The sequence below is a fragment of the Peromyscus leucopus genome, chromosome 6, assembly GCF_004664715.2.
Source record: "Peromyscus leucopus breed LL Stock chromosome 6, UCI_PerLeu_2.1, whole genome shotgun sequence".
In the NCBI taxonomy this organism is placed as follows: Eukaryota; Metazoa; Chordata; class Mammalia; order Rodentia; family Cricetidae; genus Peromyscus; species Peromyscus leucopus.
The window spans coordinates 38,566,580-38,594,181 of record NC_051068.1 but is presented as its reverse complement, the minus strand read 5'-3'; the positions used below and the strand labels follow the sequence as shown (position 1 = coordinate 38,594,181).

The following is a 27,602-nucleotide window of genomic DNA, read 5'->3' as shown; positions in this document are numbered from 1 at the left end:
GTTCGAGGCTAGCCTGAGCTACAGAGTTGAGGTCCAGGAAAGGCTCCAAAGCTACACAGAGAAACCCTGTCTCAAAAAAAAAAAAAAAAAAAAAAAAAAAAAAAAAAAAAAAAAAAAAAAAAAAAGGAATTGTGGATAAAATATACTGTTTTCATAGTTACTACTTTTCAAGCCTATATTCAAATTATCCAAATTAGTATTTCCTCAGACTTTAGAAGAAAGCATTATGTGGGAGGAAAATGCTACTCTCTGTGCTAATGAGAACTCATCACATGCGCAGTTACTCTTTCCAATTGAACGTTGAAGGAAGATTAAAAACTCCACAAGAGGGGGTAAATGGTTCAAAATCTTGGTGGGTTTCACTATATTCATGCTCCTCCACTTTATTAGCTATTAGTCACAAATGACTTGAAGGCTAGAAATTGTCCTTTAAGTAACTAGTCTGCTTCTCTATCCAGATCTTTGCCTCCAGAAGTTACAAGATGGCCAATTCAACCACCACAGAACCCCCAAACCAGCCCTGCTCCCGGAACACCCTTATCACACAGCAGATCATCCCTGTGTTGTACTTCGTGGTCTTCATCACAGGGATCCTCCTCAATGGAGTATCAGGATGGGTATTCTTTTATGTGCCCAGCTCTAAGAGTTTTATCATCTATCTCAAGAACATAGTTGTGGCTGACTTTCTGATGGGCCTGACTTTCCCTTTCAAAGTCCTTGGTGACTCAGGCCTAGGTCCCTGGCAGGTGAACGTGTTTGTATGTAGGGTCTCTGCCGTCATCTTCTATGTTAATATGTATGTTAGCATCGTGTTCTTTGGGCTCATCAGCTTTGACAGGTATTATAAAATTGTAAAGCCCCTTTTGACTTCTATTGTGCAGTCAGTGAACTATAGCAAACTGCTCTCCGTGGTTGTGTGGATGCTCATGCTTCTCCTCGCTGTCCCAAACATCATCCTGACAAACCAGAGTGTCAAGGAGATTACGAAAGTACAGTGTATGGAACTCAAAAATGAGCTGGGACGGAAGTGGCACAAAGCATCTAACTATGCCTTCGTGAGCATTTTCTGGATTGTGTTTCTTCTACTAATCATCTTCTACACCGCCATAACAAGGAAAATCTTCAAGTCTCACCTCAAGTCCAGAAAGAATTCCATCTCGGTCAAAAGGAAGTCTAGCCGCAATATATTCAGCATCGTGCTTGTATTTGTGGTCTGCTTTGTACCTTACCACATTGCCAGAATCCCTTACACCAAGAGTCAGACGGAGGCTCATTACAGCTGCCAGTCAAAGGAAACCCTGCTCTACGTGAAGGAATTCACTCTGCTGCTCTCTGCTGCAAATGTGTGTCTGGACCCCGTTATTTATTTCTTCTTATGCCAGCCATTTAGAGAAGTCTTAAGTAAGAAGTTACACATCTCATTAAAGGTCCACAATGACCTAGACACTTCCAAAACCAAGAGGGGAAATACAGTCCACGAAAGCACAGACACTTTGTGAATTCCCATCCCCTTCCAAGTACTGTCCATGTTGTTACCTGATAATTAAGAAGTATAAATAAAACGCATGCTTATGATGATAAGTAACTTATCTAGCAGTATTATTCAACAGTAAGAATGAAGTTCAAAATAATTAGTGCAATGAAATTCAAAGTTTCCATGTAAAGAGAAAGTCTGTGCATATCACAATCTTTTAGAAATGGAATGAATGGAGGGCTGTCACGTGGTTTCCGGTCTATGAGTTACTAAACTAAACCCTTCTCTGCGATTAATTTGCTTCTTAGAAGACACCCAATCTTTCAGGTGTGCCTCCTAAATATTCTTCTATTAATGCTCATATCTACTTCATGTTTTACACTCTGTATGTACCAATAAACAAGTTGTCTTCAAAACCATCAGGGATTTTTTTTTTATTAGTAATCAATGTATGAAGGGACACCCCCAGATTTCCTCACAACCACACACGGGTCAGTATAGTATGCTTAGTCACACTTCAGGGCAAGGGAGGTGGTTACACAGAAAATGGAAACATTCTACTCATCTCTGACTTTCCCAAACGACTATTCGTACGCTCTGAGTCCTAGTAAGACTTTAGACCAAATGCAGCCGAAACTAAAACAGAAGGTTTCTGGGCTCTCCTAGGCATCATTTCCCACTTTCCTCAGAGCTCCACGCTTCCAGTGCTCAGTCAAGAAACTCTCAAAAAGAACATAGCTCACATGTATGTGTTTGGCTAAATGCACATGGGGACTGGTAAGGGGACTGTGTTTATTATCCTTCATAACTCCCACAGCCAGGGCAGATTTCCTCCTACTAGGCTACTGAAGCCAATGTGAGAGAGGAAGAAAAGTACTATGTAAAGCTTGGGTCACGTGGGTTCTCTCTCCAACCTCCATGCTCTTCTCCCCACAACATAGAGAACATGGTCCTCGGAAAGTCACTTTCCCCTGTAGGACCAAGCAATGCCTTTGAAACTACTATGCCACAGCAGACGACTAACAGGAAAGCGAGATGTTTTAGGAAACAACATGTCAGGCAGATGAGGTCAGAAACCACAGCAGGGTGCAATCACTGCATGCCAGAACTATTATTGGGTGCAGGGAAACAACTGGGCACAGGGGCAGAGCACTGGCAGCAAGGGTTAACCTAAGCACGCTTCAGACATCGCTGTAGCTGAAGAGGCTGCAGGGGACACCACACAGGTGCTTCTGTACAGGAAGCTACAACAGAGTGCCTGCCCACAGATGCTCAAATGGCAGAGAAGGCCCCGCGAGCAGTGCCAGAAGACAGGAAAGAGAAAGAGGATGGTGAGCTGAGAGCTTGGGCCTCACCAAGAGTCCAGTTCCTCATTTTTATAGGAACTGTAGAATCACGGGACTTTTACATTGCGGGCCTTGAGTCAGATCAATTACTGGTTGGTCACTCTGACAAGCTTTGTGCCACCACTGCACTGGCCTACCTTGCAGGCAGTAAGCACACCAGTGTACCGTTGAAAGGGGGTTTGTGGCAGGGGTGGTGTTTACACTCCTCTTCTGAGAGCACGCAGAGTAGCTTTCTGTACCAAAGACACTGGAACATAGGGGTGAAGGCTCCATGTAGGCACCAGCTCAATCTCTCCATGTTCAGTGAGCTGTGTGGGTGTTGTCTTCAGCAATGAAGGCCTTGCTGTGAGTTTGTGGAGAGCAATCCACAGTCTTGGCAACAGCCTGGGTTGTTTTGGGATTGCTGTGGGGCCTTTGGCCAACCACTCAATCACATGTTACCTAATCCTGGTACTAGAAGCTCCATTTGGTGACAAGAAATGGCCAGTGGGACTCTGTCTCCCCCATTATTCGGCAATTTTGTTTAGAATGCCCCCATGTATGTATATATTTTAGACAATTCCTACTGTTCCATACTACCCTCAAATGCCCCTTAATTTTAGCTTTTTAGCTGTCTTTCCCCATGTTCCCTCCCACAACCCCCTCTCCCACTCATCCCCACTGGATCCCCCCTTCTATTTCCCTTTCTCGACAAGATCTATCTGCTCCCTCTCATCCCTTACTCTACACATACCCTCTGTGGTTTTATGGATTGTAGCTTGGTTATCATCGACTTAACAGCTAATAGTCACATATAAGCAAATACACAGCATTTTTGTCTTTCTGAGTCAGGGATACCTCACTCAGGATGATTTTTTTTTCCTCGTTCTTCCATTTACCTGCAAATTTCATGATGGCATTTTTTAAATGGCTGAGTAATACTCCATTGTGTAAAGCAAATGAAGACACATCCGTGGCTAGACTAGAACATGATATGTCTGTAGCCATCCTGCAACATTTAGAATACAGAAATCTAGTAAAGGGTGCTCAAAAACAGCCCAGAAGAACCTAAGTCCCCATTCATTAAAATCTCCCTGCTTTCTTTACCTGAATAAAGTTCCCATTTCTGTGCTTAACTAATTCAAGCACCTATGCCAACGTGTCTTAAAGTGTTTTTTTTTAAAGGAATATCTGGAGCAGAAATCAAAAAACATATCACAGAGCATTCATAATGAAATATACCAAAATCACACAGGGTCCACTGAGGGATGTGAACCAAGAAGATGTTCCATAAAATGTTCCCAGTAGCATTCATCTGCTGGGTTATCTCCTCGGCCTCCACCCTCTTTTCCTAGCAACAGAAGGAAACATTTTCTTTTGAGAAAGCCACTTTTTATGTTGTGAGCCATATAGCTAGCAGAGGTGAATTAGCACTAGGCAATTAAGTAGCTAGTCTGAATCCAGCAGTCACAAATGGGGATGGAACAAGATCCAAACTGACCCAGAGAAAGCAAACCTAAGGTTCATCCTCAAGAAACCTTCTGTAAGGGGATGCTATAAAGATGTAAACTCCAGATGTGCAAGCACTCCAATGAATCAAGGCTCACATCGCGGAAGCAGACAAAAACCGGTTCAAATCTAATCCTGGTTTTACAATGAATGCCTATGTCAGCACCAACCTCGAGTCACACGCACAGCTTTGGCCGCTAGAGTATGTCAACTAGTAAACTTGTTACAAAAACATCTAACATGGTTGTCCAATGCCAAAAGATCAGCCTTGAAAACATACACACAGATGGCATTTGTAGGGACTGAGCAGGTTCTATTTAGCACTATCTATGTATATACAAATACATATCAGCATGCAATAACAATTAATGACAAGGCCAGGCAGCATTGGCACACGCCTTTAATCCTAGCACTCGGGAGGCAGAGCCATGCGGATCTCTGTGAGTTCGAGGCCAGCCTGGTCTACAGAGCGAGATCCAGGGCAGGCACCAAAACTACACAGAGAAACCGTGTCTCGGGGAAAAAAAAAAAAAAAAAAAACCAGGAAAAAAAAATTAGTGACAAAAGACACCACGAATTTGAAGATCAGGGAAAGGTATGTGGCAGTGATTCTCAACCTTCCTAATGTTGCAGCCCTTTAATCCAGTTCCTCATGTTGTGCTGACCCCCAACCATAACATTATTTTTGTTGCTACTTCACAACTGTAATTTTGCTATTTTTATGAATCATAATGTAAATATCTGATATTCAGATAGCTGATCTGCAACCCCTGTGAAAGGGCCATGAGACCCTCAAAGGGTCACTACCCACAGATTGAGAAGTATTGGTATATGGGGTTTTGAGGGAAAGGGAAAATGTAATTATAATTTCAAAAATAAGACTAAAGAGATACTATGCAAATTACAAACAGATTATCACACCTTCCCCACTCGCAAAAAGAAAACAATGGCATGGGTTTTCTTTTAGGTGAGCATATATGTGGGCATCTGTTTGTTTCTATGACCGTGTGACTGTGTAATCATCAATGAAAAGTCACTATTTCCCTCGGGTCAGTTATTGGCTGCTAGAGTCCAATGGCGTGTGGATTACAACTTTACAAAAGTACAGCCCTGCAAAAAAAACATTAAAAAAAAAAAAAAACTTGCTAAGCCAACACACAGTACACATTGTAATCTAAACACTCAGAAAGTGAAGAAGGCAGGATGATCAGGATTTCAAGGCCAGCCTCTGCTCTGGGTTTGGGGAGAGACCATGCCTAAAAGAAATAAAAGAATAAAGTTGAAAGTGGTAGAAAACACTGGAAGTTATTGTCTGGATTCTGCATACAGATGTACACTCACCACTCACACTTAAAAAACAAAAACAAAAAACTGACAGATCTAGGTAGGAACTACAAACTCTTTGGGTGTTTTATTCTTTCTTCTTCTGTGGCTATGTGTATATGTACTGTCTACATATGATTGTCTTTGGACATTGTCTATATGATACCAACCTGGCTTATAAGTGAGTGGTCACCTAAATTAAAAGTATCAAATTAACCCCAAATCCTTTCAGAGTGTAACTGAAATTTTAATCGGTTCCCACAGGTTAAGTCTGCCACCAGCCCCAGTGTGCCAAGTAAAGAGATAATGATAGTGAAGGACAGGTCTGAGGGCTCCAGGTATGTCTTTGAGATACCCACACAGCTGTTGGTATAAAATACATTTCTGCTGAAGAAAGTTGAAGAAAAAAAAATGCTTGAAGATGAGAAAGAATTTTAGATGGTAGTTTTGTTCCAAAAGATTTTGAAAAATGGAAATAAAAAGCAGTAAAACAAAACCAGAAAATGTAAGCATGCTACAAAAGATCCAAGCAGCAAGAAAACGTATAGACAGCACATGTAACGACAGCATGATTAGGTTCACTGACATTAACAGTTACTCAGGTTTCTCTTACAGTCAGACTGCTGCTTAGATGCTTATTTCCCATCAGGCTGCTCCAGACATGAGGAGGCAGCAGTTCACCGTTCCTTTACAAACTAGGGCAATACTGCTTTAGTCATTTTTATTCCTAAACACAGGCAAAGCCCCATTTCTTAGAACCCCACTGAGGGCAGTTTTTCCAGTGTCCTGGTTCCCCATAAGTGTGCAAACATTACCCCTTTAGAACCATCTCTTTGGCGCAGGGTTTCTATGAAATAGCAGGTTGTTATCTGAATAGAAAATACATTCTTCCTGAGTTAAGGTTACCAACTGGGCCTGTGCTTGTGACTCTCATCCTTTCCCCTTGACCTTTTGGACTATCTCTGTTTTATATCTGTTGTAGAGAACCCTAAAGGGCAAATTTAAAAGCTGAAGATAAGACCCTGTTGCTGAAGACACCACATACTTGGGATACAGAACTTGGAATGATCGGCTAGAACTGACCTTCTGGAAGTCTCCTTCCCAAAGGCTGGCTCTCATATCGTCAGAGGAGGTAATCCAGTCCTTCCTAGCTGTAAAGTTCACAAACCACAATAATGACTAGACCAGCAAGATATCTATAACAGTGCACTACTGATATTTTTATCTTAGAGAAAAACAACAGCTGTCTAAACTTAAGATCCTCTTAATAAGGAAGGAATTTATGCTGCTATTGTAAACCTAGCCAGCAACTGCCCATGGCTGGAGAGGTCATACAGCCTAATGGAAAACCTACTATCACTTCCCTACATTAATGAAATTTCTAACTGCATTCTAAATACTTATCCCTAAACACAAAGATAAATATAGTTCTTAGCCCACTGTCAAAGAAGCTATTTCCTTGCTTACTTTTTTTTTTTCAACAGACAGAGGCTACTACACAGATCCACAGCTGATGAAAATGCAAAGGATAAGTGTCTGTGGCATGCCCAGCCACACCTCAGACATCTCAATGAATACCTTGGAAGAACTATAGGAGTCTCAGGACCAGGATGCCTGCAGCTAAATAGTGCCCCCTAGATATGACAGGAGACAGATACCTAGGAACTCTAAAATATACATAAAAACAACTAAAATATCATTTCTTAAATAAAAGTGTTGCCATGACCAAGATAAGGGGAAAATACCTTTACCTCATTTCTTCCCACTTGGGTTTTTGAAACAGTGGGTTGGTTAGTGATGACATGCATTTTCCTGGAACATTAACAAAATATAATCTGAAAAATATTTAGCCTTGATGAGACAGGAAGAGCTTCAGGCAACTGAAATGAAACTCGTGCATTAGAAACTTAATATCTAGAGTTCCAGAAGGGAGAAGAGCAGAACACAGAGGCTATGAAGGGGAAAACTGAAAGGGAAGGGATGTGGGGGTACATAAACAAAACCGAGAGAGGGAAGGAAGGGGGAGTGACATGTAACACTAAGAATGTTTTCTTAAAGTCACAGGCAAACATTATTTTATGTCCAATATATACTATACATCAATGTGCATGTATATATACATAAACACTCATACAGTCTGAATGAAGTTACAGCACTTGGGGTGATAATGGCTCCCCCAAGAGCCGTAGACTATCTAACAAAAACTGCAGCACCAGGCAAGAACTTGCCGTCTAACTGTTTGTTAGGGGGACAGAAATACCCAAAACAATACAGGTTACTGCTTTCGCCCTTGGTTGTCTCCCAGAACTTGAACATCAGACCCTACTGCTGAAGACACCACACACTTAAGAAACAGGAGCTGGAGGACTGAGCTGGCACTGACCCGGAAGCCTCCCTGGATTCTCAAGTATGTTAAGTTGCTGTGCAAGCTGCCAAGGGATAAGAGCAATCAATAGTCCTCCTCGGCTGTGATACCTACAAACTACAACTTGGCCAGCAAGGCAAGATATCCCCAAGGGTGAAATAGTGGCACTTAGATCTTAGAGATGTTTGAACAAAGCTTTCAAAAGGGATTTAAGGCTAACTCAATAAGAGAAATCATGTCTGGTACTATAAACCTAGGCAGTTGTGCCGAGGTGGTGAGGCCATGGACTCTAGAGAAGCTACTACCACTACTTTTCACAAACCAGTGTAATTCCTAACTGCATTATAAATACTTACCCTTCTGCCCAGAGCTAAGTGCCATTCTCATCCCTCATCAAAGAAGCTTCCTCTTGCAGCAGATGGAGACCTTACTAGAGAAATCGCCAGTCTGTCAAAATGGGAAGAGTTAGCAGACTGTGGGGTGTGCAGCCCCAATTGATCTATCTACAGTACAACCCCTAACCTAAAGCTTAGGGGCCATGTCAGAAGAGGAGCTGGAAAGATTATAAGCACCAAAGGACCAGGACATTTTCTGGGAGACAGTGTCTTCAGTATATCACAAGGAAGCTATAGTCACAATGATACCACGAGGTGACACCCCAATATGGATGGAGGAAGTATCACAAGGCCCCATCACCAGATGCAGAAATACAGGCTATTAATAACTGCTTCAAGAGGAAGAATCGGTGTTCTCAAGGGATGAGCCTCCCGATGAATTATCTAATCTGAAGCAATCAGCCCTAAATATAAAAAGTTACAAGCAACACCAAATGGATTCAGCAGGCTATATTTATATATACACGTGGGTATAAAATAATTATTAAAAGAAGTCGTGCATTTGAGATGACGGCGGTACACAAGAGGAGTCTGAGCAGGGAGACAGAGGGACTGAAATGATATAGATATAGTGCCTGTGTATGAAATATTCCAAATTGAAAAGTAACTGAGGGCAAGATAGGAAAAAATATTCTCCAACAATTCAGATAGTCAGAATTTATTCTCAAAATGAGAATGCAGATGGACTGGTAATCCCAAACTCAGAGAGCAGAGGTAAAAGTATCTGGAGATTCAAGCCAGCCTGTCTATGTAATGAGACCATGTCTCAAAACAAAACAAAAAATGAAAAATAAAATCTGGTTTCACTATAACAAAATGAGTTCCTGCCAGGCAATGGTGACACATACTTGTAATCTTAGCAGTGGAGAGGCTCACGCAGGGGGATTCCTGTGAGTCTGAGGCCACCCTGGGTTTATGTGGGTGATCCTATCTCATAAACACAAAAACCAAACTGATCAGTTCATGCTGCTCCTGGAATGAGGTGCAAGGACAAAGAACCAAGGCATGTTAGCTTGCTCACATTTGGCAACCCAAACATAAACAGTAGTCTTCGAATTTTAACAACAGTTAGTTGCTTGTACTTTTTGGTCATCTAAACCTAAACTAAAGCAGAAGTAAACAGATAAAACACCTACCTAAAATAAAGAAGAACTTCACCAGAAATAGTTTGTCCCAATTTTTCTTCATATCTCATTAAAACTACTCACTACCCAATTTGCAAACAAATCCACCTCTAAATTCTCTTCACCTTACACTTATGCCCAGGGAATGAAAGCTCTGATGGAATATCTCAACTTTCTTTCCTGCAAATGTCTCTCCTACAGAGGCCACAGCTTGGCACTTACAAATTAACTGTGCATCAGCATATTTATCACAAGAAAATTTATGTTTATCACAATAAATGTATTTATCAAATTATGTATGTTTAGGGCCAGAAGCTCATGGTCACTTTCATAAAAGCTAGACTTGCTCTAACTTCCTATGCTCAAGGCCTTGGCTTTGATCTCCAGCAACTCAGAAAGAAAAAGGGTTGGGAGTCTAGTCTCATGAAAGAAAAACAGAGCTAATCACAATGAGGCAAAACTTCCCATTCAGACCAGATAGCTTGCTGGTCATGCTATTACCTCAAGAGCTGGGCTCCATTCAGACACGAGTTAACATGTTCTCATTGCAGGGGAATAGTTAATTATGCAACATAAGGTATAACTTGCTAAATGCATGCCTCAATTCATCAAGCTGTTTAAGTGAAGCTGAGAAATACTTTCTGACTGTTTTAGCCTCATAACTTAAAAAATAGATGAAATACATTCTTTAACTGTTTTAAAGGCACTATTTAAATAATGTGTGTATGCGAGTGTGGAAACATGGGTCTCATGGTGCACATGTGCGGGTCAGTGGATGAGTTATGAAGTGGGTCTCGCCTTCTACCTTTACACAGGTTCTAGGGATTGAACTTGGGGTGTCAGACCTGTGTGGCAAGCACTGTAACCTGCTGAGTCAGCTCCCTGTTTTATGTGTGATACATTCATGAAGGAAAAACTCTGAAGTCAGATGCACAATAACATTTAGATAAATACAGAAAAAGTTAATTACATAAACCAAAGAAAAAAGGAAAATAGCAGTTATCTCTCTGTTGTTCCAATAATGCTATTTTTTTCTTTCAAGAATTTTCTAAAATGGAGCTGGCAAGATGGCTCAAGGGCTCTCCAGGCCCTTGCCACCATACCTGACAACTTGAGTACAATCGTGCATAGTGGAAAGAAAAACCTGATTCCTTAAAGTCTTATATATCTGCACAAACATGCTATATGACACATGGGTACATGCATCACACAAAATAATAAATGTAGAAAAATATTTTTCTGGTATGAACAACAACAAAGTCAACTATGACACATCAGATTCAATTTTGTTCATTTAAGATGGTCTCACTCGATAGCCTAGCCTGGTCTTCAAGTCACTATAGAGCCCAGGCTGCCTCCAGCTGCCTCTAATTCATGCCTTTAGCCCTCCCTTGGACTCCCCAATGTGGGGATTGCAGTCTACCAGCCACTGTATTGGGCTTTTTTTTTTTTTAATTAACAACTATCTTAGCAAGAATATAAAGTGCAACAATATTATTTAATTGTACCCATAACTATACTAAACAAGTATCTGCTTAAATACTTTACTGACTTAAGTCCTAAACTCAACATCATTTTCAAGCCTTTACCATTGATATTTTTTAAACTATCGTGAAACAGAACAGTCTGAGGAACTTCTATTAACAAAAGAAAAAGCAGGCAAAGTATTTATAATGGATAAGTGAAAATTACCTTCTCTAAAACAGTAACCAACAATTTTGAGTTACTTAAGATAGATAAAATTGTTTCTTACAAAAGAAAAAAAAACTTCCCCAGGAGACTTTCATATAGCTTAAACCATTTGCAAACCACAGTTTCATCTACGTCAGTTTGTAACATTTTAAAACCACACAAGAAGGAAAGGAAATTTTTAGTTCAGCAGGCAACCCTGAAAAATGCAACTGCTATCACTGTGGCTAACTAAACAGCCCATGATTCTCTGAAGAGCCGGACCCAGGCCTGCTTGGGCCAAAGAAGACACCTCCAGGTACGTCCTTTTCAATGATTAGCTAATTCAGTTTTTTTCCCATGGGAACCAAAGTCACGATTTTCAGTGTTGAAGCAGAAAAGAACTAAAAGTCACAGGCTGCTGGAAAGCAAGGCAACAACTATTGGGCTCTATTAGACTGTAATTAGACCTGAGCTATGGACTTCTGTCAGCATTTTCTGCCTTCTTTTGGTCTCATCTGTCTTTAAAAAAATTCAAATGAGACTAATTATAGAGGCTTGATTTACTCATTTTTCTAACTAGATTGATAGGGAAAGTCATGGTGTATCTTCCCAACAGGTCCTAACCAGACTTTCCTCAACCAGTCCTACATTAGCAAATTTCAAAGCACGTCCACCATGACTCCCATGGGAAATCTAGTTTTCGTTCTGTTTTGCTTTGTTTTATTCCCTAAGCAATGAGCAATCTATGAGAAAGAACCAAGAAGAGATTTAGTTCCCCTGCTTGATTTTGCTGGAATACTGCTGAGTGTGTCTATTTGCACAGATACCATTGCCGCAGTGTTTATCAAGCTCTTAGATTTCAGATCTGAGATAGAAAGCACGGGATATGGTTATAGTACAATTTTGCTCTGATCAACATATGCAAGGTTTTGAGAAACTATTTTTTTCATGGTAATCTAGATACAGTTAAAAAAATGCAAAGCACTCAAGACTCTCTAGCACTACACTGTGACTCTTTGAAGTAAGTTACTCCACTCTGGAATAGATGGTCAGTTCTAATTAGAGAGACTGCCAATCAAGACAAACTATTATAATACTTCTCTTTACCATATGCCTTACCAATAAAATGAGAGCTCGCCATATCATTATTTAAGCCACAGGGCACTTACAGAAACAAGTAACTATTTACTGTCACTATGCAACATCTGAAATGGCTATAAGGAAGTCAGAAAAGCCTGAGTGACATTCAGACACGAAGAGTCTCCTTCTGGCTCACAGGTCTATAGGCAAGGCTCACAAAGAGGAAGAAGGAGAAAGGCTAAGAGTCCAGAGAATGGTCAGTTTGTACAGATCCTCATCAAGCCCAAATAAGCTACAGAAATCTTGAGTATTCTGCAGTCTCCTCAATTGATTTGAGGACTGAAAAGAAGTCACCAATAAAGAATCCACCCATCACTAAAGTGCCATGATTCTAACATTCTACCAAACACTTACATGTAGAGATAGGTAGGACTTATTCACAGAGAGTGCACACTCAAACAATCTAAAGTGAGACTCGGGGCTAACGGAGATGGAGGTGTAGACCAGTGATAGGTATTATGCTAGGTATGCAAAAGCCTTGAGTTCAAGCCCAGCACTGAAAGCAAAGACAGCCCATCAGGGATATTAAGAGAAAAGTGAGTCATGATAACTTTGACAGTTTACAGAAATTTACATCAAAGACATAAAGTTAGCTTTTACATAAGTATATATAAACATATAAATATGCGTATACATGCAAATGAGGGTGAACACACACACACACATAGTAAGATTACACTACAAAACACATGGAATACCTATACTTCTCTTATTACTAGAGTACTTGGGAGGAATGTTAAAACTATGAATTTTACTTAAGCTGTTTTACATGAAAACTGCTAAGAGTATTCCTGCCACATAACCCTCAGGTAAGGATTGGTCCTTTACAGTATTAACATTAGAATCATCATGGACATGACTGTGGCTTCTGAAACATGATTGAGATAGAATCTTGGCTCTGCAATTGGCCAGCTATCTAAGCAATGGATTTAAGGTTGGTATACCTCAGATTATAGCAACCACACAACAGGACTCATATAACATTTAAAAAAAAATGGATAGTCATCAAACACAAACAGTAAGTTCTTTAAAATTTTCATTAAGATTGGTACAGAATGACAGTATCCATGGACTCTGACTCCTCTGGGGAAAAGGGAAGACCATGTATCCTTTAAGTGACACTTAAGAAAGTCTGATATACATCTGCCTTATTGACTTACTTGCAAGCATTACACCATTCCAAGAAAACATAGCAGGGCCATTAGATGGCTCAGCCAGTAAAGGTGTAAATTAGGTGCCTGAGTAGACCTAAGTTCCATCGCAGAATTCAGGAAAGGGTAGAAGGAGAAAACTGACTTCACAAAGTTGTCTGTCCACTGACTTCCACGTGCATGCCAAGGCACACCCAGGCCCATACATCATGAACATGCATAATAATAAATAAATTTTAAAGGCACATATTGTATCATTAAATATTTGGAGATGTTAAAATTTAATAAGACTTTAGGAGCTGTTTGATTTAAAGACGGATTTTATGGTTGCTGAGCCTTTTCATCGTCAGTCAGTAAACTTCCAATATCCTGAAACGTTATGTATGATTTTTTGTTCCTAAAAAAACCCTAAAGACTGAGAACCCCAGGTTTTACATTGTCTGATTTCTGGGATGTTCAGGAAATTCCATTTGTTTTATTGAAGTGGTATTTTTGACTTCACTTCTTAAAAAATGTATTATTTAATATGAAAATGGATTTCCCACATAAGGACATATAGCACAAAGTACCACGTGTGGCCCTAAACATGGGAGTTAGACTCAACCATACCAAAGGGAGCTGAGTTTAACTTGAACTCATAAGTCAAGTCAGTATTCTCTACCTAGAAGGAGCATGACAAGATTTTATTGTCATTATCTGATTGTCTCAACTGTGGTGCTTCTCTCCTGTGAAAGTTAGAAAGGGTTTTTGTTTTGTTTTGTTTCAGATTGAGATAAGGTCTCATGTATACCAGGCTAGCCTTGCCATTTAGCCAAGAGTGAGCTTAAACTAGTGTTCCCTCATGAGTGCTGAGATTATAAATTAGTACCAACAGGTTCAATAAAGCTACAAATTTTAATAAGGATATAACTGACCCTTCTTGGAAAATGTTGTAACCAATAAGTATAGATTAATGTTTTAGAAGCTTTTAAAAATGCACTTTCATAAAACTAGTATAAAACACTTCCGTGGAAATAGTTACAGCCATTATATTTGACAAAAATACTTGTCAAACTCCAACAATACAAGTTTTTCTATTAAGTGAATTTTAAAAAGTAAAAACAAACCCAAGAAAGTAATTTCATTAACATAGCAAGAATAATATAACAAAAAATATTACACAGGTATTCAGAGTTAAATATGGCAACTAAACAAACTCTTTAATATGTTCACCATTTCAAGTGCTCACCAGCCACACAGGCCTGGAGGCCACACACTGGCCATCAGGATCTACACTATCACAAAACTGGGATGTGGTGAGGGGGCAGCAGGCATCAATTGAGAACCAGAGTCTAACCCGTCAACTCTTCCCACTGAAAATAAGAGACGAAATTTTATTTCTAAAAATATGTTAACAGGATTCACAACAGAGGACCTGCTTTTTAAATAACAATATGAAACCTTTCTACCATTTGCTATTGTCTTTTCTCCAGTGAGCCTAGGTTCTTGCAGCATTAGCTACAAAACCTACAAAAAAGAAAAGCAGAAAGCCGCACTGAAATCTTTTCAGACAAAACCACAGCACCTTCCTCTCTCCACTTCCCAGAAGCTCTGGTCATTCACCTCCTCTGCAAAGAAATTTCACCCTCAATGGTAACAGAGAGCTATCCAACACAAACCCACAAGGTCACAAACATCCCTTCCCAAAAGCAAATTTACGTGGGATTTCCTGAAAGTCACAGAAATCAGACAGTGGAGAACACAGAACGATCTGGGATGTTCCCTCTAGCCCAGTGAAACTCTTCCTAAAAACTAGGAAGGCCATGATTTTAGAGTACAAATGTTTCCAAGAAAAGTATTTTCTCATTTTAGTTACTAACATCTCCCTTCTACTCTTTCTAACAGATCCGTGGTTCATTTTGTTTTTTAATTATTGAACTCAAGCTTCTCCCTGAAGATGACAAACAGTTCACTGTTCTGTCCAGTTTACAGAGATCTGGAACCATTTACATATTTTTTTTACTTGGTTTTCCTCATTGGAATCATTGGAAGTTGTTTTGCAACATGGGCTTTTATACAGAAAACCACCAATCACAGGTGTGTGAGCATATACTTGATTAATTTGCTTACAGCTGATTTCCTGCTCACTCTGGCATTACCAGTAAAAATTGTTGTTGACTTGGGTGTGGCACCCTGGAAGCTAAGGATATTCCACTGCCAAGTAACAGCCTGCCTCATCTATATCAATATGTACCTGTCCATTATCTTCTTAGCCTTTGTCAGCATCGATCGCTATCTTCAGTTAATACACAGCTGCAAAATATACCGAATACAAGAACCTGGATTTGCAAAAATGATATCAACTGTCGTGTGGTTCATGGTTCTTCTAATAATGGTGCCGAACATGGTGATTCCCATCAAGGACATCGAAGAAAAGTCAAATGTAGGTTGCATGGAATTTAAAAAGGAATTTGGAAGAAACTGGCATTTGTTAACAAATTTCATATGTGTAGCTATATTTTTAAATTTCTCAGCCATCATTTTGATATCCAACTTCCTTGTAATTAGACAACTCTATAGAAATAGAGACGATGCAAACTATCCAAATGTGAAAACAGCTCTAACTAACATCCTCTTGGTGACAACTAGTTACATCATATGCTTTGTTCCTTACCACACTGTCAGGATCCCATACACCCTCAGTCAGACGGAGGTCATATCTGATTGCTCAACGAGGATCTCCCTCTTCAAAGCCAAAGAGGCCACACTGCTCCTGGCTGTGTCCAATTTGTGTTTTGATCCAATCCTGTACTATCATCTCTCAAAAGCATTTCGACTGAAGGTCACTGAGACTTTTGCCTCGCCTAAAAAGACTAAGGCTCAGAAAGAAAAATCAAGATGTGAAAATGATGTGTAAAATACAGGGGTCTGCATGCTAGTTCCCGACGGAACCACAAAGCTGTTCATAGTTTTCAAAGATAAAGGAAGATAAACAGTAATAAAAGCTGCTGACAGCTAGCAAACACAGACTGGTTCCTGTGGGAAGTCCTTTTCTCAATACAAGCCAACCCTGGACTCAGTTGCTCTAGCCCAAATATTTGTACAGGAAAGTTAACAGAGCATGTTGAACCAAGGTCAACTGGGTGACCAAAGTGAGAAGAGCCATGGCAAGGACTCAGGGGCTCATTTCAATGGCTGCAAATGACTTCTTGATGAAAATATGCCAAATAATCAGCATCTAAGTTGCCAGAAGCCCTTCAGCTACATGACCTTAAAGGTCTTCAGCAACCTCAAAAAATAAAGATATCAAAATACCCGGCATCATCTTCATTTTTATCCTACCTCTTCGAAAGTTAGTAAATGCTCTATTTAGTACTCTTACTTTTAATATCTGATTTTTTGCTACACAATAACAAATTTTAGTTATGAAAAGTTTACAGCAACAGGAACACTGTGGCTCACTGTGGTTAATTCCAACACCCTGGAGGCTGAGGCAAAAGGGTCATTATGAGCTTGAGACTAGCATGGGCTACAAAGTGACTTGCAGGCCATCCTGGCCTATAAAATGGACCCTATCCATAATTAATTTTAATTAATTTTAATTAATTAATTAATTAATTTTAAAAGGGGATTGCAAATAAATGGGTATGTTTTTTAGCAACACAAGGGAGCTGTTAAATTATATTAACTATTGAAACTGTTTTGGAAGTAAAAGTCCACATCAAAGGTATTAGAAAAATAAGACCAGCCAAAGAGTCTTAAAGTAGAGACATGAACTCATACTACTAGGCCACACTAGGAACACAGTCTATATTAGGCCATAGTACCTCTCAAATCTATAGAGACCCAGCCAATCAGTACAAAGTACAAAGTACAAGTCACTCCAGCTCTAACTAGATCCTCTCCACTCTCCACTGCCAGTACATACACAGGTGAGGCATGGCATTAAATAAACTTACTAAGAAAATCGGAAAAGTACTCATGAGCATGTACAAAGTTTGCATTTGTGTTTTGGTTTAGTACCCTCCCTCTTCTTTTTTTCCTCCTCCTTCATCATCTTATTTATTTATTTATTTTTGAGACAGGATCCCCTACAGCTCACTGCAGCCTTGAGCTCACTATGTAGCCACAAATAATCTTAAACTCCTGATCTTCCTTCCTCTACCTCCCAAATTCTAGAATTATAGACATGTGCTACTAAAAGCAGCTCTTCTGTGTATATTCTTAACATTACAAAAATCCATATAAAATATTTACTAATGGGCTAGAGAGACAGTTCAGTAGTTAAAAATACTTGCTACTCTTGCAGAGGGCCCAGGTTCAGTCCCCAGCACAACTGCTTGTAACTCCACATGCAGAAGAAGGGATCCCAAACCCTCTTCTCTGCTCCTCTGGCACCAGGTAGGCTGATGGTACACATACATACATGCAGGCACTCACACATATGCACATTAAATAAATAAATCTAGAGAGCAAGGAAGGAGGAGGGGAGGGAGGGGAGGGAGGGAGGGAGGGAAGGGAGGGGAGAGAGGGAGGGAGGAAAAAAGGAAGGAAGGAGAGAGGGAGGGAGGGAGGAAAGGAGGGAGGAAGGGAGGCAAAATGAATGTGCTCCTGGACACCAAGAATATAAGTTAAACTGCAATGTTATTTTTTTACTTGAATAATTAGTTTCAAAATCCTGTGTATAAGTGCACAAATATATTCTTAGCCTGATGAAAATAATTTAAAAAGCACCAATTTTTCTATATTTTAAAAAGAAACTTCTAACAGTAGCTTCTAGAAAACGTCAATGACAGGAACTCCAACACACCCTGTCAATTTTGCCAGATTACAGCGAGGTAGAATACATACACAATAAAACCTGTACTTATCAGTTGCCTAAACAACATTTTTTTTTTTCCTGGTAAAAAAGCAGATCAAAACAGCCATGAAAAAGTATATGCAGAACTATTTTTGAATCTTTATTCAAGTACCCCTTCATCCTCTCTCCTTGATCTCTAGTTTCTAAGATAACAAAGTTAGCAAAAGACCAAAACATATTCTTATGTTCTCTTCTCATGCACAACAGGTAGTCATATTTCTCCTAATCAGAAAAGAAAAAGATTATCAATATAAGGTCAATATTTTATTAGCCTATCTTTATCCTTTGATTTATTCTCAATTATGGTCATTATAAAAGGGGGGCCTTAAGTAAGTCAGTAGTGGAAAGCTGTGCTTGGTAGGGTATTTTGGTCAACTTGACACAAAGTGGATTCATTTTAGAAGAGGAAAGAGAGAAAACGTTTCCATCAGATTGGCTGTAGGCGAGTCTATAGGCATTTTCTTGATGAATGATTAATGTGGAAAGGGCAAACCTACTCTGAGCAGTGCCACCCTAGGCAGGTGGTCCTAAATGGTATATGAAAGCTGGCTGAGCAAACCAAAAGAAACAAGTCAGTAGCAAGGATTCCTCCATGGCCTCTTCTTCAGTTCCTAGCTTGAATTCCTGCCCAGACTTCCTCCTTCATGGTAAGAGTGTAATCTGTAAAATGAAACAGACCCTTCCTTCTCCAAGTTGCTTTTGGTGGTGATGTTTATCACTGCAACAGAAAGGAACTAGAACAAAAGCTAACTAAAAACTAGATCCAAAGGTGGTTTAGCGGGTAAGGACGCTCGCTTCCTGTGCAACCATGAGGTGCTAAGTTTAGATCCCAGAATCCATTATAAAAAGCCAGGAATTGCTATTCACTCCTGTACCCCAGCATTGTAGGGAACAGAGACAGGAAGATCCCTGGAGAGCTCACTGGCCACCAGCCTTGTTCTAGCTACAGTAAGAAACCTGTGTCAAAGGGACAGGCAGAAAATGGTAGAATAGGACGCATTCCTCTGGCCCCTGTGAATGTGTGCACAGGTGCACACACTTGCATACAAACACACAAAGAGACAAACACCACAATATACACCATACATGCCTGCATAAGCACATGTAAAAATCAATAAAAATTAAAATTAGAACCTACAACAACTGTCAAGGGACACCATCAAGCAGCACTTTCCTCAAAGGAGGTAGACAAGGTCGTGTGAACACAACAAAGAAGCTGATTTTGGTACCTGCTCAGATCTCAGAATCACAGAGCACACAGATCTGCAAATGCTGCTTATACAGGCCAGTGCAGCGCGTGTGACTCTCAACTGCTTCCACACTTCACTGTATCATTTTATACCTTTTTTTTTTTTTTTTTTTTGAGACACTCTATGTAACAGTCCTGGCTGTCCTGGAACTCACTCTGTAGACCAGGCTGGCCTCTTAAACTCATAGAGATCCACCTGCCTTTGCCTCCCAAGTGCTGAGATTAAAGGCATGGGCCACCACTGCCAAGTTTATACTTAATATTTTAAAACAAACCCAAGGCATGATACTTCCTCCATGAATGTGTCAGAAACATCTGTAATATGTAAGGCCAATCTCGCTGGTACCACAAATGAACTGCCAGATTACTCTGCCGTAATGAAAATTGGTGATACAAAGAGCCATAGAAAATTACTGGTAATATTCTGAGATGAACAAGAAAGAATTTTGTAAAGTTTTAACAGAGTACAAGGACACAAACAGAAAGAGCGTTTTAACTGACATAAGACCAAAAATATGGGCTTAGTGAGTTTGAGTCATTTTGGAAGATGTTCTAACACATCAACTATATTTAGTTTTAACAAAATCCTCAGCTTACTGTTCAAAACTTCTAAGTGTCCAAACATACCATGCAGGAAACAGTTTACCAAATAACTAAAAATGTCTCAGCTTTTAGCCTAATGTTCATTACTAATATCAAAAATCCTCTGGTTTCTCTTTGGGATAAACACTTCATTATTTAAGACTTCAACACTAAGTCCCCTGTGAAGCTCTCCTCAAGTACTATCCAAGCTTTAACTCCACCAGGTCCAAAGCCAAGCCATACCATCCGCAACCTCTGTCATCAAGTCAGAACCAACTCTCAGTGATAATGGTCCTTCTCTCCAATATTCACTTTGAGAATGGAAGGGACCCAGGAATGTCAAAAGCTTGCCTTTAGTGGGCACAGGTTTTTACCACCCAATTGCTTCACTGGCCCCAAAATTCTTACTCATCCATAAAATGCCAAAAGTACCAACAGTCAAAGAATACAGGTTTTAAAAAAAAATAATCTACAAACGACTTTCAAATTAAAGTAGGAAACATATTTAGTCATTATTTGCAATGACTCAAATCCTTTTAATAATACAGGGAATTCTATTAAAAGGATACTAATACAGGGAATTCTATTAAATCTAGTTAGTCACTAATAATCACACCACAACATCCAAGCTATATATGTACACAGGCCATATGATCCAAATTATAGGCATCAAAGCAACAATGCAAATTTTCACCTGACATCATGTGTAAGCAGATGAGTGGGTGAATAATCTGATATCCAATCACCAATGACCATATAAAGAAATCATCATGGTACACACTGATGGAAGCGTGACTTACCAGAGGTATAGGAAAGTGGGTTGCATACTGCAGATGACGGAGGAGGTCATAGTTTGATGGAAAAATTAATTCCCTTGGTTTTTCTCTCTTTAGCAATTTCTCACCATTAAGTGACATTCTTCTGCTCAGGGAAGGGTTGGCATTCTCACAGGATTCTCCAGGCATGGGAGAAAAAATCTATGTCATGTAAAACAAATATTAGACATCATTAATGAAGAGAATAAAACCAAGCACTGTACCACATACCAGAACTTCAAACACAAGATGCTCATAGGAACTTTATTAATTTTCACAAAAGTAAATCACACACACACAAAAATCTGTCAGTATCACTGCCCCCCACCTTAAGAAAATGGGTAAATGAAAAACACACATGGGTGGGGAGGGAGGGTGGGGGGTGATCTAACCAATAAGAGGACTGGCCACGTAAGCAAACTTAAAAATGTTATCCCCAAAGGGTTACATTTCCTCCAAAAACACGTGCTTAATAATACTTAATAAGATTAATCCATAGACAAATGTTTTAAAATGTACAACCAAACAACAAGTTTATAAAATAGTTAGCAAGATTCATGAAAAACACATTATACTGAGAGACAGTAGAAAAAATGAATTAACCCATAACGCTATTCTTTAGAACCTCGGTGCATAGATTCTCATAATGAAACTACAGCCCCATAGGTCTCGGAGAGAATGATCCCCAAACAAAAGTGTCCGAGCCAGTCTGTTGGTTTTGTGTATTTCACAAAGGAGGCAATGCACCCTGCAGCGAGGAAGGCTAGAGCAGAAACAACTGCAGGGAAACACTGTGACTTAGGGTGGGTGACATTTACATGACAAGCATGAGTCATTCCAAGACTCACGAAGCAAGAAATAAAAAGATGGAGACAAGCAGCGGGCGGTGGGGATTGGTGGGTGAACTGTCAATGAGAATCAAAGGTTGAACCTACTGGAAACTCAGAACCAAAGTCACTTTTAAAGTCACTCTTGTCTACGTCATCAAAAATGTTAGTGGTTCCTGAGCCAAGGCCCATGTGCGCCATGAGACTGTGTTCCTGGTAATTGCCAGAAAAAGAAAGCCACGTTGTAAATGTTGCAGTTTAAGAAGTGGAAGATGAAACATGACAGTAAATTTTTCAACATCCTATCTATCACTCTCACTGTCTATTGCTCTAAAAGAAGTTAAAGGAAACTTGAAGATATGCCTTGCATTTAAGAGTCCCCATTCTTTCCCCTTGGGAAGACAAAGCTTTAACTCCCATGGTGTTTTAAAGGAAGAGCACAGAACTTCATAACCTAAAACAAACAGGCCACAATTTCTTTCAGTGGGCTATTTCCAATTAAAAAAAAAAAATGAGATACTCAGAGACCTAAGAATAAAATGAGATGCTTTAAAAAACAAACAAATATAGCCACAACTTTAAAGATATTCTAAGAGTATCAGGTAAATTCACAATAAATAACTGAAACAAAGCTATATTTTGAGTACTATCAGAGTCTCATCATTCTCCACTGTTTCTCATTGTCGCCTAAATCATTTTATCTCGAAATTTTAAACTCTGGGACAATGTCTACAATGTCAGAATCTGACAGAGAGGCATACAGTCACACCCCCATCATAAATTGCTGCAAAGAACAATTCTACCCTGTTTTAGAAAGAGATTAAATTTTTCAAAGAAAGTCTGTGCTATTACAAACGAGGGGTTCCCCCTTTATATGGAGAAGAGTGGTATGTGGAGATGCTCCTTAGAAGGACAGCCAAAGGAGCATGATATTAAAAAAAAGTTAACCTGTGAGGAACAAAACTACGAGAAAATTCCAGGCTACACACATCTAAAACTAAAAGCATATCACTTTAATCTTATGAAAGAAAAAAATTGTGGTTAGTCATATCTTTTCATTAAGTATACAACACAGAAAATTCTAGAAGACATATATTCCAAATATCCTTTGTGATTAGAGGGGAAATAAACTTCATGGAGAGAAAGTAACTAAAATCCAATTGCCTCTCCATCACCAAACTGCCTATCTGAAATTGACTTCCCCCAGTGGAGTTTACTTTGGGATGTGGTATGGACATCACCCCCAGGGGTATACCTCCATCTTCATATCGTGGTCCTTAGAATAGTGTTCATCTGCATTCTCTCCTGCTGGCGACCGCAGCCCAGCAGAGGCAGTGACTGACAAATCTCCTCTGGAGATGAGGGTGCACATGTATGCATCATGGGAGAAGACGTCATGGCGGATAAACTCACAGAAGAGCAGCACCAAGTTCACAAATTCCACCTTCTCGCATTCACTGTTTGGGTCCGCTAGGTGAGAAACAAATTCAATCAAAGTCTTTGACCAGGCAAAAAAAGAAAAAGAAGGGAAAAGGAAAAAGAAAAAAAAATTCAAGGTTTCAGAACATTTTCACCATCTTTTATACTTTCATATTTGGTGTTTCTTTAGAAAAGTACAAGAGATGGCAGGGATGGTAGAGATAGGAAGGGTAGTGGATGTGTATGCTGGGTGGTTTTATGTCAATGTAACACAAGCAAGGGTCATCAGAAAGGAAGCGGCCTCACTTGAGGAAATGCCTCCATAAGATCCAGCTGTAAGAAACTGAAAACAACCTAAACCTAAGGATGGATAAAGAAAATGGGGTACATTTGCACAGTGGAGAATTACTTGGCTATTAAAAAGAAAAAAGGACATCATGAAATTGGCAGGCAAATGGGTGGAATTAGAAAAAAATCATCCTGAGTAGGTAACCCAGACCCAGAAAGGCAAACATACTCACTCATTAGTGAAAATCATCTGTTAAGTAAAGTATAACCATGCTACAATCCACAGACCCACACAGGCTAAGTAACAAGGGGGATTCAGGGGGCGACGACAATGGATCTCCTTGGGAAAGGGAAATAGAGATTTTTGTGGGTGAACTGGGGGAGGGCTGGGAACAAGAGGCATCAGATGGGGAGAAGAGGCAGGGAGTACTGGGAAAGACAACTGGGGGGGGGCATGTAGAAACCTAGTACAGTGGAAATTCCCTGGAATCTATGAGAGTGACCCTAGTGAAGTCTCCTAGTAACAGTGGGGTTGTTGTTAGTATTTGCTCTTTTAGGGGACATGCCACCCAGCTCCTAATATATCACACACAGAGGCTTGTTCTTAATTATGAATGCTCAGCCTTAGCTTGGCTTGTTTCTAGTCAGCTTTCCTTAACTTCAATTATCCCATCTATCTTTTGCCTCTGGGCTTTTCCTGTTCTCTGTTTTTATATACCTTTCTTTCTTACTCCATTGCTGTTTGTGTAGCAGGGTGGCTAGCCCATGGAGTCCTCCTCCTTCTCTAACTACTTCTTTTTCTCCCAGATTTCTCCTTCTACATATTCTGTCTGCCGGCCAGCCCCGCCTATTCTTTCTCCTGCCTTGCTATCGGCCATTCACTTCTTTATGAGACCATCAGGTGTTTTAGAAAGGCACAGTAACACAGCTTCACAAAGTTAAACAAATGCAACATAAACAAAAGTAACACATCTTAAAATAATATTCTACAACAAATAGGGAATAATGGAGCCCAAACTGGCCATCTTCTATAACCAGGCAAGGCTCCCAGCAATGGAATTGGGACATCAAACCAGCCACAAAACCTTTGACCTATAATCTCTACCCTGCCTGCAAGATGTGCTGGGGTAATGGTGGTGCAGAACTTGTGGGAGTGGCCAACCAATGACTGGTCCAAACTGAGGCCAATGTCACAAGAGGGAGCCCATGCCTGGCACTGCCTGGATGGCCAGAAACCAGAGGCTGAACAGCCCAGAGACCCAGATAGGAACAAACATGACTGGCCCCAAACAAAACAAAACAAACAAACAAAATGACATTATTCCTAATGATAACCTCCTATACTCATAGATCAAAGCCTAGCCCAACTGTCATCAGAAAGGCATCATCCAGCAACTGATGGGCGCAGATGCAGAGATCTACAACCAAATACTAGGAAGAGCCAGGGGAACCCATAGTAGAGGGGGAAGAAGGACTGTAGGAGCCGAGGAGTTGAAGATACCATGAGACCACAGCCCACAAAGTCAACTAAGCAGGCCTCATAGGGGCTCACAGAGACTTGGAGCAGCAATCACAAACCCTGCATGGGTCTCAGCTACGTCCTCTGCACATACACTACAGTTGTGTAGCTTCGTGTTCTCGTGGGACTCCTAACAGTGGGAGCGGTGGGTATCTCTGACGCCTTTGCCTGTACTTGGGGTGCTTTTCCTCCTACTGGGTTAGCTCCTCCAGCCTTAAAATGAGGGTGTGTGCCTGGTCTTGTTGTAATTTGTTATGACATATTCTGTTGCTATCCCCAGGAGGCCTGCTATTTTGCTAAGGAAAAAGGAGGAGGAGTGGATCTTGGGTAGAGAGGAAGTGGAGCGGGGGAAGTGGGATGAGTGGAGGGAATGGAAACTGAGGTTGGGATGTAATGTATAAGAGAAAAATAAAAAAATTTAAAGATCCAGCTGTAAGGCATTAGTGGTCAATGGGGGAGGGTCCAGCCCATTGTGGGTGGGGCTACCCCTGGGCTGGTGGTCCTGGGTTCTATAAGAAAACAGGCTGAGCAAGCCATAAAGATGGGCAAGCCAGTAAGCAGCACTCTTCCATGGCCTCAGCATCAGTTCCTGCCTCCAGCTTCCTGTCCTGCTTGAGTTCCTGCCCTGACTTCCTTTGATGATGAACAGTGATGTGGAAATGTAAGACAAATAAATCCTTTCCTCTTCAACTTACTTTTTGGTCATGTTGTTTTGTTACAACAATAGAAATCCTTGCTAAGACAATGAGTGCAACCAGAATTCATTATATACATGTATAAAAGTGTCAAAGAAAAAATTAGTAAGTTCTATTTATTTTAAAGTTTTATTCAAACATTTACTGAGGCACAAACATTTGAAAAGCACTGTTAGGCAGGTGAGTTTCTGTAGGAATGTGTGTTCATTTGCCCCAAGTTTATTTGTGTGCTAGTGCCCTCAGAGGTAAGAAGAGGGTGTAGAATGCCCTGGAGCTGGAGTTGCAGATGGCCACCAGCTTCCCTTAAAGAGTGTTGGAAACTGAGCCTAGATCCTCGGTAGAACAGTGAGTGCCTTCTCTCTAGGCCTGATAGGCAGGTTTTTATTGTGCAGTTATAACTGAAAAATGTGGACCCTGTTTGCTAAGCACAATTTCAAGTTTAATGATACTGATTCCTGAAAAATAAATGACCGTGTACTTCATAATGCAAGCCAACAATGGCTGGACTGTTTACTCTTTTATTGCTAAAACAGTTTGTGATTATCTTCAAATACATTAAGAGGGCTGCACCTTTGGGGTAGATATGTGCACTATTTCAAATAAGACTTAATAACAGTTTACATGCTAAGGAGGCAGGGGTGGGAAGGGCGTCCTATTATGGCTGGTCTTGACTATAAACTAGATAAGCTTTAGCATCATCGTGGAAAAAATGCTCTGTGCATGTCTGTGGGGGAGTTTCCAGATTGTGATGAAGTGGGAAGCCCCTAAATGTGGGTAGCACCATTGCATTTGGCTAAGACCTTGGACTGAATAAAAAGAAAGTGAGGTAACCACCATCAAGCTTTGCCCTCTGGCTCCTGAGTGTGGGCGCAGGATGACCAGCCACCTCAAGCACCTGGACTTCCCCACCATGATGGATTGTGCCCTCCAGTGAAAATAATCCTTTTTTAACCACAGTCTAAAAAGCTTTATATCATACCTTTTGGATAAGCTTAGAAAACTGTATGGCTAAATCTGCAAAGCCAAATTCCTGGCACCATCATTTTCATAAACAACAACAACAAAAAAAAAACAAAACAAAACAACAACAACAACAAAAAAAAAACCTCATTCAAAAACCTCTGTGCTCTGTTCCCTAAATGTTGTACTAAGTGTCTCCTCTCAAACTCAGTGACAAGCAGCCTCTTTTCAGGGAAACTGAACGGGTCTCTCAGACAGAAAATGTGACCCAGAAGAGGCAGACAATAGAAGAAATTCTCCCCAAAGACAACTGAAACGGGTGAAGGCAGCAAATTTGGATCAAATGTGCACCTCTCATATGACCCACGATAATTTATAGCTGCCAACTCTTGTGCCTGGCTTTCTGCTATCAGGGTATCATCTACCCTCTCATATTCCTGTTTCCTACATTCAAACCATCTGGACGGCCCCAATACTTGCTTTCCCCAAGGCCAGGGGTTCAACCTGTGGTTCAAGACCCCTTTGGGGGGTCACATATCAGATATCCTCCATATATGATATTTATATTATTATTTATAATAGTAGAAAATTACAGTTATGAAGTAACAACAAAATAATTTTATGGTTGGGGGTCACCATATGAAGAACTGTAGTAAAGGGTCACAGCATTGAGAACCACTGCCAAAGGCCATAAGGTCTCCAGATAATTCAAGGAAAGCCTTGCCTTGTCCCAAAGATCAGCCAAAACAAAGCCCCACCTCAAGACAGTCATAATAAAGTGTATTTAGTTTGTCATTTGACCTCTTTTCCACAAATGTCTCCCTTCCCTCCTGTACCTATCACTCCTCACTGCCACTCTCATATTATTCCTCTATACCTTCCTGAAGATCCTTTGTTATGTGGTGTTCTCATTCACAAATCTTGGAATAAT

The 27,602-nt window shown here is 40.3% G+C and overlaps 3 protein-coding genes across 18 annotated transcripts in view; 2 read left to right on the top strand and 1 right to left on the bottom strand.

The window, feature by feature from the left end:
• The window catches only part of P2ry14 (purinergic receptor P2Y14), a 54,625-nt gene extending 52,732 nt beyond the window's left edge, over nt 1-1,893 (top strand). For all 5 annotated transcript variants that reach the window (XM_037206620.1, XM_028882190.2, XM_037206621.1 and 2 more), the window contains one exon: nt 459-1,893. In XM_037206620.1, the coding sequence (XP_037062515.1) occupies nt 459-1,499 (1,041 nt within the window). In that variant the 3' untranslated portion in view covers nt 1,500-1,893. The remainder of the gene's footprint in view (nt 1-458) is intronic.
• Nucleotides 1-27,602, bottom strand: part of Med12l (mediator complex subunit 12L) — a 344,347-nt gene that overhangs the window by 211,869 nt on the left and 104,876 nt on the right. For 10 of the 12 annotated variants that reach the window (XM_037206612.1, XM_037206616.1, XM_037206619.1 and 7 more), the window contains 3 exons: nt 23,046-23,260; nt 21,899-22,003; nt 20,949-21,125 (listed from right to left, as the gene is read on the bottom strand). In XM_037206612.1, coding sequence (XP_037062507.1) covers nt 20,949-21,125; nt 21,899-22,003; nt 23,046-23,260 — 497 coding nt within the window. The remainder of the gene's footprint in view (nt 1-20,948; nt 21,126-21,898; nt 22,004-23,045; nt 23,261-27,602) is intronic. The other 2 variants (XM_028882185.2, XM_028882186.2) reach the window with 1 other exon arrangement.
• Nucleotides 7,325-16,770, top strand: Gpr171 (G protein-coupled receptor 171). The gene is made up of 2 exons (XM_028882192.2): nt 7,325-11,502; nt 15,362-16,770. The coding sequence occupies exon 2, from the start codon at nt 15,414-15,416 to the stop codon at nt 16,371-16,373; it is 960 nt and encodes a 319-aa protein (XP_028738025.1). The 5' UTR covers nt 7,325-11,502; nt 15,362-15,413; the 3' UTR covers nt 16,374-16,770.